Raw genomic sequence first — 15,674 nt, 5'->3', positions numbered from 1 at the left:
TTTTTTTTTAACCCTATCGACTATCCGGTCGGCCTCGGTAGGAACGCACCGAGATGCTACATAGTGGACTGGTCCACCGTGTTAACGGTTAGGCTCTTACGGGCTACCACTCTGCCTATCCCGAGTTTGGAATGCCTTCCGACTAAGTGTCAGGGGGTAGTCAGGCCGTCTGCATTTCTGGCTATCAGGTAAACCAGAAAAACTCTGTTTCTCTCTCGATCTAGGGTTTTTCAAAATGTCCCCAAATCTCTAAAAGTTTTGATCTTTGATCACTCACTGATGATGCAACCTCTTCAAGGACATGATTCCAGCGATGACGACATCTCCGGTACCAGGTAAAAGAAACATTTCTTTGCTCTTTTCTTACTCTCTGTGTTTTTGGAAGGAAGGAAAAACTCTGTTTCTCTCTCGATCTAGGGTTTTTCAAAATGTCCCCAAATCTCTAAAAGTTTTGATCTTTGATCATTCACTTTTTGTTTCTTTTAAGAATAGTTTTTCAGATCTTTTTTTTTTGAATGAATGTAAAATTGTATTCAAGCAAAAAAAAAAAAAAGTTTTACAATGAATGCGTCTTAGTCAACTAAAAATTGTGAATTATTTGTGTCCCATTACAAAACTTAGACGGGTTACGGGGTTAGACGCAGCGCGTTTGGAACCATAGGTGGTTTCCTCCTTCATAGGCATTTTGATGTCTGATGGAGCTGAGCTTGTTCCTAATACTTTTGTCAATGATGCTGGTGAGTTTTTTTAAAAAATTGAGACAATGTATATTTGTGTGAAAATATTGATTTTGTTTTGGAATGTTTTTTTTCTGTACAGATAAAAGTGACGAGTATTGTTGTTTTGTGAGCTACTATTATTAGAGAAGTGGGTTTACTAATTGGATTAACAATCATATGTTGCCGTAGAAGACAAGTGAACGAGGCCCATTTTATGTATTCCCCCATTCTTATTTATTCACGGATAACAAGGGGTGTCAGGCCCATGTTTTGAATGTGACATTTGTTCAACTAATCTTTTCTCATGATAACTTCGTATATTTTAATAATTATAATTATATAATAATATATCTAAATTTTCAACCAACCATTTCATGTTTTATAACCCATCCATACATCCCAAAAGCAATGTTTAGCGAGGCAATCAAGCCTACGGGTCAATATATTAATAAAATTTAAACATAAATATAGATATATTATGTATTATCTTCATTGTTGCTTTATTTTCCCAAAAAAGTCATTATGATGCGGAGAACTATTCTTTAAAATCGGAATATCTAAAATTTGATTCTAAATAATGAAATAGATTATGGTTTGAAAGTGTGGAACTCTGAATATTTATTAAAAAATAAACAAAGTCATTGTAGTTGTAAATTAAATTCACAAAAGGGCGGGCGTAGAACATTAAATGAGTTAAAAGAAATTTCCCAAAAAATTTATAAATCATATATATAAAAGTTGGCCAACTCTCTTTATATAATTGTCACATCATCACACAAGAAGATGACATGTGTCATTTTAAAATAAAAAATAACAAAATTAAATGAAAAATAAATAAATGGCCTTGATTGTATTAAATCCTCCATCAATCCTACTATTAATTGATTTCTTCAAAATAAAATAAAATACAAAATTATATTAATAAATCAAACATTACTTTAATTTTATTCTACTCTTTTTATTTTACCTTTTTTTTTATCAATGATCTTGATAATGACTGAAAATTTATTTGTATTGTAGTTTAACTGTTTGCTACCTAACTTTTTATCTCTATACTATTAAAAGAGAAGTACAAATGAAAATGGGTCGGGTTAAAATCAGAAAATTGTCCCGAAATTCTGAAATCGGATCTTTGAAATTTTTTTGGAATATAAATTCGAATTAAAAATGAAAAATCGAAATAAAATCAAATATTTATGGAAATCAAATAAAATCTGATTGTACTTATGGTAACTAATAATAAAAGCATATTCCGAACAATATTATACATTAATTACGTATAATAAATTTGTTCATATATTTTTGGGATTAATTCCATAACAATCAACGTTTTTGTCATTAATTTCGCTCATTTTAGCCAATTATCATTAATTGAAAGATATTTTATTTGCTTCTAAAGATTTCTAGAAAATTTATCACAAATAACCAATATGTTTTATAAATTAAATTGATATTTTTATTTTGGTTGTATAAATTAAATAGATATTTTTATTTTGGTCGTGTAAATTAAATAGATATGAAATCCATGTAACTAATATTAATTTAATTAGATTAAATCAAAATTATGATATTTTCATACCTATAGCTTACCAAAGAAGTTTAATTTTCAATTTATAAAGATTTTTTGAATATGATTTTAGAATTATTCAACAAGATGATAAGTATTTATTAAATTTTGTGAATCATGAAAAATAATAATTAATTTTTAATCATTATACTTCATCTTTCAATCTCTCATCTAACAAATAAGATACATATTCTATTATTACTATGTCCAAACTTCATTTTGTTGTATGACTAAATATTATTCCCATTAGAACTGTCAAAGCGAGTTGATTCGTCCCGTTAAGTCCGTTTTGCGATAGACAAAAAATATTTTGACTTGTGTTAGTCGGTCCGCACGACCCGCGGGTAGCATATATGAAATACAAACCCGTCCCGCGACTGTATGCGGATTTGCGGGATTGTCCATGGATTTTGTTTAAATAATTTTAAAGTAACCAAAATTTAAAATACTACTAAAATAAAAATAAATAAAAATACTATTAAAAGTTTGTTTAAATTACCACATGTTGAATAAATTATAATTTTATCAATAAATACTAATATGCGGGCTGATCCGTCAACCCACGGATGAAAACCGATTAAACCTATGACCCACTGCGAATTAATCCATGTGGCCCGCTTATTTGCGGGTTTAATATATTTTCCCAAATCTGCCCCATAGTGAGATGATGTGGGCTCGACCCACGATTTTTGACCTATTTTGACTGCTCTAATTCCCATGAATCGTCTAATTTTAGAATTTTAAAACACAAAATTCTATTTTGTAAATCATAATTAATACGATGGGTATATTTATAAACAATTTTACATTTTCTCTACAATTCGTTATTATGAATACTTATAAGTATACTACACGATTCGTTCTACTAAAAAACACACACAATATTAAACGCAACGTATGTAAACCAATATTCTCCCGCGGTGGACCGCGGGTCCGATCCTAGTTAGTTTAGTAATTTTACTTTGAGTCTTTTTCATTATTACGTTATGGTTCATATACGACTTATTATATGGTCTTCTCTCTTTTCATTTTTGTTCCTTATGGTAAATTAGTAACATTGACATGAAGTTTTTTTAAGTAATGTGTCTTTGAGACGTTAGACATACCAAAGAATTCATGCATGACACTGACTATTTTTCTTATATGGCTATATCAATAGCAGAAGATCTAAAAATGTTCACTTAAATGACTCTTCAATTTTTATTTTTTTTCTTTTCATAGAAAACTCTTGAGATCGTGTTCAAATGATGTCAATCCAATATTTAATCATGAGCCTTTCCAGATGTGACTCGAATACTAGATAAGAATAGTACATAGAACAAGAAATTGTTTATTTATAATTAAATTAGGCAAGTTTCAAACCACACAAGTAACATAATTACATATCATTATATCAAAATATCTTATATTGTTGTTGTATGTATTTATGATAGTGAAAATATTACGATCTTAGATATATAAACAATCAGATTTATACATGAATCTAACCATAATAAATCTAAAAATGAATCTATACGATCTTTGATATTTCGAGTTAAAAATGAATCTAACCATAAAAATAATATATAACTAGATAAGATGAATATAATTTTATTAACTACTAAATAACAAACAACAAAAATAGACATAGATTAGAAAAAAGAGAATCAACATAATTTATTCTTAACAATTTTCAAAACAAACCCACGCATTCATCTAGTTTAATAAATTTTAGGTCAAACCAAATCATATATGTGTAGTAAATGCCCTTACCAAAAAAATATAGGTGTAGTAAATGTTTAAAATTAAACGCTCTAAATAAGTTAAAATAACTTTTTAATCGTTATTCGGCCAGATAACATATTATTGACGACTCATCGATTATTAGCGGGTTCGATAAGTTGTAGGTTTTACCAATATATCCATACCAGAATAGTCACCAGGTCCCAATTTTATCGATCCAATTGGTCGGTCTGGGTCAAAGGTCTTAAAACATTGCAAAACACAAAATGTGTTTATCCTGTTGCCATGAAAAAAAGAGTATATATGTATTGATATATCTACGTACCAACAAAACTAAGTCCAAAATCAATTTTGTTGAAACAGGTTATTTGGTAGATTTTTTATTTTATTTTCTACAAAAGGTATATACTTACCAATCTTGTCGTCATAGGTCATCAAACACTAATCTTTTCAACTGGTGGCAGAACGTTCCAAGACTAATATGAGAATGTCAAGGCTAGGATATTATTGATTGATGATAAAGTACATTCAAATTAAATGAAGTCAAGAGAAAAGAATCTATCTCTGCGCGCGTAGAAAAGAATTGTAGAGAATAATCTTTTTGCGGAGAATAATGTTAATTTGTCGAGTTTATAGTTTTTTTTTTTTATAACTCAGAGTAATCCCAGACCTATGGAGAGGTCCAGACTAATCCCTTGGTGGAGGTGCAGCCCACAGATAAATTCTCTCTCCGGGTATGCAAATGGGCCGAAAGCAAGGGCCCATATCCATGTGGCCAAGTGGAGATTTAACAATTGTGCGCTTGCGGAGAATCGATCTCTGGCCTAGACCAAGAGGGCAACTCCTCCACAAGTGGCAACCACTAGACCAAGAACACTTGGTTTATAGTTTATAATTTTAACCTCTCAAAATTTCCAACATGTAGTTGATGTCGGCAAAACTTTATTTTTAAAAGAGTGCGTCAAACTGTTTTTACAATTTCATAGTCTATCACCAACCACTATATATATAATTTCTGCTGAAAAGCAATTTTCTTTAAATCTTAATAATTATAAGTTTTTCTGGATGACATATCATTTGAGTAAGTTTACAAAATATTTCTTACTAAAACTTTGAATTTTTATAAATTTTAAATTAATAGTTTGGCCATCAAATCATAAAAAAAAAAAAACTAATCGTTGGGTCATATGTATTTTGAAGTGCAGATATCAATCATTATTATTTTTTAAAAATCCTCTAGGGTCTATAATTTGTTTGTTTCCTAGCTACAAATGGAAAAGGTAAAACTCAAAAGATAAAAGACAGAGGAACATTAAATAGATAGCCAATCGTTGTTACATAAAAGGTAACTCATTGGAGACACAAGAAGACATAGAGAGAAAGAGCTTGATGTATAAAAGATAAGGAGGTATACAAAAATACCAAAAACCTTGTACAACAAAATTGTACGTAAGATTTATGAAAAAGAAAAGAAAAGCATATAAATGGCGATATTCAAACGACTTGCATGGATCAGTCACAATTATTTGTGCTTGGATCGATCTCCGGTAAAGTATATATATCTGTAAAGATCAGTAATGGTGTTGTGGGTCAGGGCCTCCTGGTGAAACCCTTTCGGAATCCACTAAAAACCGCCTTTCGCTATTACCTTTGAACTTAGAGAGATCAATCCCGAGTTCACGTAAAAGAACCTGACTATCCATATTGCCCACGGCCGTGGGGTGATATGTACGGAGGATTCGAGCTTGAGAACTAAAGATTGGTGATGAAAATATGATTAGGAGTATGATTAGAGATTGCTTAAGGATCGAATTCGCCATAAAAGGTGAATAAGAAGAAGAAAAGTGATTTGTGGGATTTGCAGAGATTGAGAGAGAGAGAGAAAGAGATGAAGCTGAGAGAGTATGATGACTTGTATGTGTTGATATTTTCTATTTATAGGTAATTAAAGACACAAACATGCAACGGGAACAGGTTAAGGATAGATTAGTTTGGGCAAGTGGAGAGAACATGATGGGATCCACAACTGAAACTAATGAAAGCCAAATCCGACTCATATTTTGGATTATAAAACTCATGCATGAGTTGAAAAAAAAAAGAATAAAAAAATTCATGCATGCACACACAAAAACATTGTTTACGATATGGGTTATTTAATTGACCCTTAACGATCGACATTCTCAGGTGGAAATCTATACTTCAGGGACCAGTATAGTAATTGACTTTACATCCATATACTGGCGGACCTACGTTCATGAAAGGGGTGGCAGCTGACCTCCCCATTTTTTAAAATTTTAGTTATAGTTACGAGAAAAATATATATTTAGCCCAACAATATTTTTATTTTAGTTATCTTTGACCTGGTTAATTGACTTTACATCCATAAAATTACTAGGATAATAAGGTTCACTAGGATAATAGATTCTTATGCTACACTACTACTAACCTAGATTCTTATGCTACAATATATATATATATATATATATATATATATATATATATATATATAATCTAAATCATTTATTTGCTTTTGTTGTTTCTAATGAATTTTTCTTGAGCTCTTTAGAGAGTCCCGTTTTGATCTATAGGAATACCTTTGGCAAAACTAAAGCAAGATTCAAAAATTTTAATAGGAGTAAAATTTATTTTCTCTAAAAATTATTTTATTTTTATTTTAAAAAACTTTGTAGAATTTACTTCGAATCCATGTCAAATGCCTACCTTGCCTAATCCTAGAGACCGACCTGTTTTTACAAATGTTAATTTATAATTGCAAGTACTAAGAATCGATTGTACTATATCTCTTTGATAATAGTCATACTTTTTGTTTTGTTTCATAACAAAAATATCAATTTCAATACCTGATTTAAAATACAATTATAGTTTTCGCCCTATTATTTTTGGTTACAATTTGGAAAATAAAATTATGTTTATTAGTGACGAGTATATATATAATAGAATATATATATATATATATATATATAAATTCTTAGATAACCGAAAGACTAATGACACTTATAAGTATGATAAAACATGCATAGTTTACAAAGAAAAAGCCAATCTTGTATTATAGACATTATATTTCTAAGAGAATTTCTGAGAAATGCCCCTAATTTTAATAGCATTTATTGTAATGTTATATGTCATTGTAATGTTTAATGGGAGTCATCTTTGTAGGTGTGAACTGTGAAGGTTATATAGGCAAATAAGTTACTCCTTACAAGAAAACATATTATTTTAAAACTATGTAAATAGACTATAATTTTTTAAAATTATTACTCGATAACAATCTATAAAATAATATTTTTTAGTGGTATCTATAAGATGTCAGATTGATGGTTCTTGGAAATCTTCAGATCCAACTATGGGTATAGCATGGTGGTGTTTTCAAAGAATAGATAAAACGATACTGCTTGGTGCAAAGTGCATTCAGAGATGTCCCTCCCATCTTCATTCGGAGATGAAAGATTTAATTTGGGCTATAAAGAACATCCTTTCAAGAAGGATTGATTATCAGGCGTTTGAAACAGATTGACCAGAGTTAGTCTCGATGATACAATCATCTGAAGAATGACCCGCTTCTCCAATCTGCTAGATGATTTTGGATTGCTCTGTGTATCTTTTTTCTTCTTCTCGCTTTCTCTTATTTTTTGTTTATGTAATTTTAGAGCGGACTGCTTAGTCCGTTATTGTAGACTTTTATTTTTTGAAGTTACTTTTGTAAATATTTCTTTTCCTAATTAGACAATCAATCATAGAATTATTTTTTAATTAATCTGTGGTTGACAAAAAAAATTAATTAATTAATTTGAGATCACTTTGTTTGAATAGTTGGGCTGTAGTAGAAGTACCAGAGATCCACACTAAAGACTGTCTCAATCTTATACTTGAACTTTTGTTATATCTTATATCTAAATTTACTAGTTGGATCAGATATTTTATGACTTGTATAGCTGAACTGTTTCAAAATATTTTTAAGTGGTTCTAGATGCAAGAAATATTTTATAAGTTTAATTGGTTACAAATGTAATATACAATTAATTTAACTTCACCATCAACATTAAGGATAATAACTACAATTTATTCTATATTTCAAAACTCTTGAACATGTATTTATAATTTTTCACTGGACAGTACATTAGACCATGATAAACAAAAATTCTGAGGATAGCCGAGTAACTTAAATTCATAAGTGTCATTTTTACAACTGGACCCAATAAAGTTTTGCAATATCTGATGAAACAAATGCATTTTCTAAGATTTTTTCAATATCTGTGGAAAACAATTTATTACTGTCTCTTACTAATCATTCATTATCTAAGCTGAAACTGCAAATTTGATATAATTCAAAACATATTAGTAACATCCAGATAAGTTTTTCAAAAATTTTATCTTTCTGAATCTCGAATTAACCTTCTAAAACCTTGCATAGTAGCATCTAATCAAAAAAATTAATCGTTTGCATTTTGAAGTGCTAAGACGTCCAATCATTATATTCCTCTATCTTTCAAATGAAATGGTAAAACTCAAACAAAAAAAAAAACCCCGGGGAACATTAATTATTAGCCAATGGTTGTTACATAAAAGGTAACTCGTTGGAGACACAGAAAACATACATAGAAAAAGCTTGGTGTATCAAGGTAAGGTGGTACAAGAATACCAAAACCTTGATACAACAAAATTGTACGTATAGTAAGGTTTTATGAAAAACAAAGAGAGGAAAGAAAACATAGAAATAGCGATAATCATATGACTTGCATGGATGATGGATCCGTCCTCACATTATTTGTGCTTGGATCTTTGGTAAAGTATTTATATATGTGACGACCATTTAATGGTGTTGCGGATCGGGACCTCCCGGTGAAACCCTGTCGGAACTCACTAAAAATCGCCTCTCGTTATGACCTTTGAACTTAGAGAGATCAAACCCGAGTTCACGTAGGAGAACCTGACTATCCACATTGCTCATGGACACGACACGATATGAACGGAGGATTCGAGCTTGAGATCTTAAGGTTTGTGATGAAAATATGATTAGGAGTATGATCAGAGAATGCTTAAGGATCAAAGTCGCCATAGTAGAGGAAGAAAGGTGACTTTTGAGGGGTGGGGGTTAAGAGAGAGATGCAAAATGAGATTATATCGAGAGAGTATGATGGTTTTGTATGCATTGCGATTTTCTATTTATAGAAAACAGAAAAATAAATTGAATCGGTTATGACTTATGAATCGAGTAGTTTTGGTCATTAGTGGGGAGAACATGATGGGATCCACAACAAACTAAAACCAAATCCGATTCCTATTTCTTTGATTATAAAACTGATCATGCACGAACACAAAGGCATTAGTTGTGGTATATGGGTTATTCAATTGATCTAACCCTCGGAATTCTCAGGTGGAAATATATATTTCAGGGACCAGTAAGAATTGACTTTACATGCATATATAATTGGTTAGGAATTAAAAAAGTGTTTGACATAAGGTTACTAGGATAATATAAAACTACAACTAATCTAGATTCTTATGCTAGACTACTATAAGGCTATATGTATTTTAGTTTATTAATTTGGTTTTTTAATTTATTACGGATTTTTCCTAACGGTTTTGACAACCGTCGAATTTATCACCGTAGGTACTGGGAATCTATTGTATATAAAAAAAAAAAGTCAAAAGAAACAGTACTATAGAAAAGTCATCTTTCTATGTGTGCAAGTTATATAAGCGATTACGTGATTGTCTACGACGGTAAACATATATCCTAAGACGAATTTTTACAACTAGCTAGTTTGAGATATATAATATGTACTGTAAACATGCTGAAACATGCTGATGAAGATATTATTTCAGAAAATGTATTATCACAATTCACAAATATCTTCGTTCTAATGATTTCCAGGTTTATAACTTGTAAGAGGTAATATTCTAGGTAGCATCTTTTATTTTATTTTTTTCTTTCTGAATAACACATCCAATTTTTTTTTATTAAAATATGATTTTAATTTTTGGGACAAGTTTATGCCAACGCAGAATTATAACTGGGTAACTCTGTAACTTAGCGGTAAAATGTTTTGGTCCATAATGTCAATCATATATTTTCATTTGAAATTGTCAATATTTTCAATGAATTTGGAAAGAACTTTTTGGAAATTTTCGCAAGTTTTCAAAAAAAAAAAAAAAAAATTCAGGGTGTAAAAAACTTTTACATACTTTGAAAATTTAAATAAAACTTTGGCTTTGGCATCTTGTTGTTATATTAAACCCAATTTTAACTCATCTTTGAATGCATAACAATTTGTTTCCAATAATGTAAATATTTTTCTAGTATTATGACAAAAATATAGTTTTCAAAAATGTTTGTAAGTTAATAAAAATAAAAATTTATTCTTTGACTAAAAATTTTGAAACTTTCACTTGTTATTCTTTAAAAACAGTGTTTATCTTCTTAGTTCTTAATGATAAATTCTTATTTTTCAATATCTTATCTTAAATAATAAAAATATAAACTCTAATTACAAAATCCTAAACCACATGTTGTTTTAAGTTTTATCGGATTCTATAAAATGACAAACTTAACTATCAACGAACACTCTTCCACCGTACTACGAACAGAGTCATTCGACCGTCATTCAAAAAACAAAAAGAAAATAGAGAGCGTAAAATGTCTCAAGTAAAAAGATAATGAAAATGTAGAAAAAACTTGTTACATCGAAGTGCATAAAGAAGTCTATTAAAAAAATTGTTTATTAAAAGCATAATGGAAAGGTGCTATTAAGGAAAATTAGTTAACCATATTGTAGTATAACATTTCCAAGCTTTCAGTTTTCTAAGAGTTTTTAACTTTTAGGGTATTTCTCAAATTCAATTTTGTAAATACTTTTTTTTTTTTTTTTGGTAAAAGGATACGAAATGAAACTTTGCTAGGGTGAAAAAGGAATATAACTTGACAAGACACTGCAAAATAATTTGACGAAATGTATACATGCCAAACCAATCTTATAACTAAAAGTCACCGACAATTCATCCAAAACCCATTTAGTCGTTTGTCATTTCCACCACCACCTGTATAAGGTGTCTTTTGTTTCATGTTATATATCAATGGAATTTGGCTATAGAGATGTTATGGGTAAGTTCATAGATAAGTTATCATTGAGACCAAACAAATAAATAGTTCAGCGCGTCATCAATTTGTTGGTTTATTGAGAGGATTACTAAAGAGCTAGTATGTGCGTCATATAATATAATATATAAACATAGGTTCACAACTAAGGATATAGGAATGAGGACAAATAAAATATATATACAAACGTAAGTTGATCTAATGGTTATATCAGGGGTGTCAAAATGGGTCAAGATTCATGGATCAACTCAACTCAACTCAATCCATGAACTCTAATGAGTTGAAATTTTTGACTCAGATGAGTTGATGGATCAAATGAGTTATTGAGTCAAATGGGTTGATGGGTGAAATGAGTTGGGTTGTAATGGGTCAATGGTTTACCCATTTAACCCAACAATTTTTATTAAATTGAATCAAACCAATCCAAATCTCTAAACCGATTTCAATTTGAGTCTAACCAAAACTTTTAAACCGATTGAATATAATCCTTAATTTTCCCGCCAAAAATGTGAATACACAATTTTCCCGCCAAAAATATAAATTCGTGATTTTCCCGCCAAGAACGTAAATCCATAATTTTCCCGCAAAAATTTTTTAAAATTTTTAACCAAAAATGATGATGGATAATTTTCCCGCCAAAAAACGTAAATCTGTGATTTTCCCGCCAAAAACGTAAATCTATGATTTTCCCGCCAAAAACGTAAATCAATGATTTTCCCACCAAAAACGTAAATCCGTTATTTTCCAGCCAAAAACGTAAATTCGTGATTTTCCCACATAACCGTTATATCCACATAAGCTGAAAACATAGATATATTTAGGAGAAAATGAGTTTGATTCAGCAAATCCTAAGAAGCAAATTGGCGGGTCTTGATCGACCAATTGTCCCTCGGATGGCTCTAGCCCCTCAGCCCCAGTCTCTAATCCATCATCAACATCCTCAGCAGTCAGCATACATTCCTTATGCTCTGGTTTGGTCTCTTCCATGATACCACTTCATCCTAGTCATGTGCGTCTTTTTGTCTACGTATGAGTTGCTGTTATTGAAAAAAATGCACGTATTAATTATAAGTTTAATAGTTCTGACGACAATTATTTACGTCAACTTCCCGTCAAAATAACGTTCAGATCACAAAAACTTTAGTTGTTGTTTCTGAATAAAACAGGACAAATTTGAATCATTTAGTGTTGTTATCCTATTTTTAACTAGTATATCCTGGCAAAAAAATAAACTAGTATATCCTATATATTCATGTCAATTTTAGTGTGCTTGTTATGTTATATGTAGGAAAATGTCTTTTTATAATCTTCAAGGTCTATAAAAAACAGATTTTTTGTTGATTAAAACTTTTAGTCACCAAATAACCAATAGTAAATATAATCAAATTTGATTCCGAACTTAGATCAGTAAGAATATATTGGATCTGTAAGAATAATCATATTTCCATTCAAATTTTGCCACTCAACAACCACATTCTTTCGTTAGTTCTTTTTCTTTGGGTCAGATTCTTTCGTTAGTTATAGTATATAAATAATTGGTCCTAAGCTCGACAACTATTGGTATCTGCCCACATGGGATATTATGTCGGTCCGACAAATATGCACATGCTCTGTAGGTCCCAACAAAGTTTATCCATTCTCACTTTTATTCGGTTGTATACATTAGATAACTATAAAGAAAAAGTAACCAACGGCGAGTCGGCGACAAAAGTAATGTTTGGATTATTTTAAGGGTAATGTGACACAAAAGTAATGTTCTACATGTCATAGGTTCAAATCTTCCCTTCAACATTATCTTGTTTATATTTTGACACCCCATATTCAATGTTCGATGCCTTCATTTATTCCATCATTTATTTATCTTAAGATTAAAACAAAAACAAAAAGAATAATCCGAAAAGAATTATGTCCATAATCACAACATATATAGTTTAAGATGGAGAAAATGCCACATCTATAGCAGCATGACTAGATAACAAGTCATTAAATTTGATGCTCTTAGATTCGGTTTGACTATTATCTTAGGTGGCATTAGAGGTAGAGATTACAGGGTTCTTAGATAATAATATCTATCGACCAAAATAATAATTGTATACATACGTGCAGTTTTCTTTATGTTTTTCCGGGATAGTTCTTAAAATTCAGTTAACTACATGGTGACAATTATATATATGTTGGGGTATGTATGGCCAGTCGTCGGGTCCTCCTTGCCACACAAGAGGAAAATGAATTATATTATATGAGGTTGTGTCATTGTCAAACTTAGACGAAATGTTGAGCTAATTCAAAGAGAGAAATAATTCTACTCGAAGAAAATTTGATATTTGTAGGAGTCAAATTTTAATTCAGGTCCTCCAATCCACGGATGACATATGGTACCCGTCTCTCTCTTTTGAATTATGTTTGCTGATGAGACAAAATGCAACATTTTCTTGAAGATGTTTCTTTATGTTATTTTCTACATTAATTTGTGTATAGTTAATTGTGATAAGAATAACTTTTTGGTGACTAAGAAACGTAAAGCATATGCATGAAAGTGACAATGCCCCTTCAAAAACCTTATCTATCCCTTCCAAAACCTAAGAAGGCGCCTAAAACTAGTTTCAATTAGCTATTTCTTTTAACATAAAAAGAACTAATTTATTTTAACATACATCTATATATATAATTTTTTATTTTTTTAAAAAAACGAATTCATGTAAGCTCTAAATTAAACAAGGACATTTTGGTGCATTAATATGCTCTATTTTGATAAAGATGGATGTAAAACGGTTATCCAATATTTTGTAGTATCAATGATCGGTTTCGTTATGTTTAGATTAGTGATTAGTCGGATCAATGTTTGACATGTAATATCGTAAAATCCAAAATTTTTGATCAGATATTAATTTTCTTAATAAAAATTTTAACGTAATAGAACTAGATAAATATAGGAAACAGCAATATCTAACAAAAAATGCAATATTTCATAGAAAAAATTCTTGTTAGTTGATAAAATTTTGAAAAAGAAATTCTCCGAACGCTTATTTTCGGGGTGTTTTGGTGAAGTTCGGATATTGGATACTAAATTTAAAAAGAAAGAATAAATACCATAATAAATTACGAAGATACGATGCATCGTGCAATGACGGCGCCATACACTCACATCGCTCTCTCTCGACCTCCAGTTAACATAAATACTTTATAAAAAATGAAGGCAGTTTAATTGATGGATCAAAGTGGAGTTTGTCGTTATTGGGTTCGTCCACTTTGAGCCAATTCAGATGGCGTTAAAGTAACGGTTAAACTCTCTTAAAAGTGATGTTCATGTGAACCAAAAGACAGATTCAGTCGGCAAACTCTAGTGGCCACGTGCGCAATTCACGTTTTCTTTTGTCCTTTCTAAATTTTTATCATAAATCCTGTCTTTTCTGCAATATGCATGGGACCCCAAACCGGCGATGTGTCTCCGCCGGATACATTGAGTCTAGAGCAGTAGAGCTATTCGGTGATTTAAAGATGGTTAAACATTGTGATTTGCATTGAATTGCAATTAGATAAGGTTGCACGAATGATAAGACCGTCGTGCATATTCTTTATTTATTTAGATAAGTAGTATGATTTTTGTTGGTGGTGCAATAATGGAAATCATTATTTGAAATTGTTAATATGTCTTGAATATGATCATTCGTTGTATGCGATAAGCCGATAATAATAAATTTTTGTTGGTTGGTTAGCGAGTCGAGGTGTCCGAAGGATATCGGTTGTTGCAGTTTAAGTTTTCTATTTGGACCTATTCCTGCGGACTAAAGAGTTGAATTATGATCACGTATATAATTTTTTTCTTCTTTTTCACATTGAATTCTGTAACAATTTACGTCCATTAGTAAAGTTTCTTTTTCAGTATGTGGACGTAACCAACGCTGATCAGTAGGTGAACCACGTAAATGTGTATGGTATTTTCTTCGGTATAACACGAGTTGGATTACGATTTTTAAACAAATAAGCTACTAAATTTTAGTTGGTTTGGTTTATGTTTGTGACCACTGTTTCAATGGACTATCCAATAATACAATACCAAGTGAGCTGATTTGGAGGTTGGACATCTACACAAACAAATACAAATTCTAAAGAATATTTGAATCAAAGAGATAAAAAAATGTATGTAAGAAAACAATAATATCTTATATAGTATACAATATCTTTTTTTTTTAATAATTAAAATAATAAGGTTTTCTATATATAATATCTTTCACACCATATTTTTAGTTTTTGACATACAATAAATCTAAAAGTAATCTTTAACGTAATTCACAACTGGATAAGCACTCTTTGATTAAATGTCAACATCTCAAACATTCTTTAGTTTTGGCCCCTACAAACTCAAGTGACCAGACCAACCCACTATGCAAACACTTTCTTATGGGAGAAATTATTGAAGCTGAACAGTCATGGAGCGACTTTTGGTCTCTTCTTTGCTCATTGTCACGGCTTTGAGCCGACAACTAAACTTTCTGACATCTATGTAACTCGAAGAAAGGTTTTGATTTTTATGTTGACAAACATCACG

At 30.6% G+C, this 15,674-nt stretch overlaps 2 protein-coding genes across 2 annotated transcripts; both read right to left on the bottom strand.

Moving 5' to 3' along the window:
* Positions 1–5,303: 5,303 nt before the first annotated feature.
* On the bottom strand, positions 5,304–6,218 carry LOC9315372 (CLAVATA3/ESR (CLE)-related protein 6). The gene has a single exon (XM_002879259.2). The coding sequence runs from the start codon at positions 5,826–5,828 to the stop codon at positions 5,580–5,582; it is 249 nt and encodes an 82-aa protein (XP_002879305.2). The 5' UTR covers positions 5,829–6,218; the 3' UTR covers positions 5,304–5,579.
* Positions 6,219–8,416: 2,198 nt separating this feature from the next.
* Positions 8,417–9,161, bottom strand: LOC9317223 (CLAVATA3/ESR (CLE)-related protein 5). Its single transcript, XM_002879258.2, has one exon. The coding sequence runs from the start codon at positions 9,083–9,085 to the stop codon at positions 8,840–8,842; it is 246 nt and encodes an 81-aa protein (XP_002879304.1). The 5' UTR covers positions 9,086–9,161; the 3' UTR covers positions 8,417–8,839.
* Positions 9,162–15,674: the final 6,513 nt, after the last annotated feature.

This window comes from Arabidopsis lyrata, assembly GCF_000004255.2.
Source record: "Arabidopsis lyrata subsp. lyrata unplaced genomic scaffold ARALYscaffold_4, whole genome shotgun sequence".
In the NCBI taxonomy this organism is placed as follows: domain Eukaryota; kingdom Viridiplantae; phylum Streptophyta; class Magnoliopsida; order Brassicales; family Brassicaceae; genus Arabidopsis; species Arabidopsis lyrata.
Note: the sequence above shows the minus strand (reverse complement) of the source record. Positions and strands in the feature narration are given on the sequence as shown.

Coding starts and splice junctions, on each gene's coding strand:
- LOC9317223 (XM_002879258.2), bottom strand. CDS start 9,085: ATGGCGACTTTGATCCTTAAGCATTCTCTGATCATACTCCTAATCATA.
- LOC9315372 (XM_002879259.2), bottom strand. CDS start 5,828: ATGGCGAATTCGATCCTTAAGCAATCTCTAATCATACTCCTAATCATA.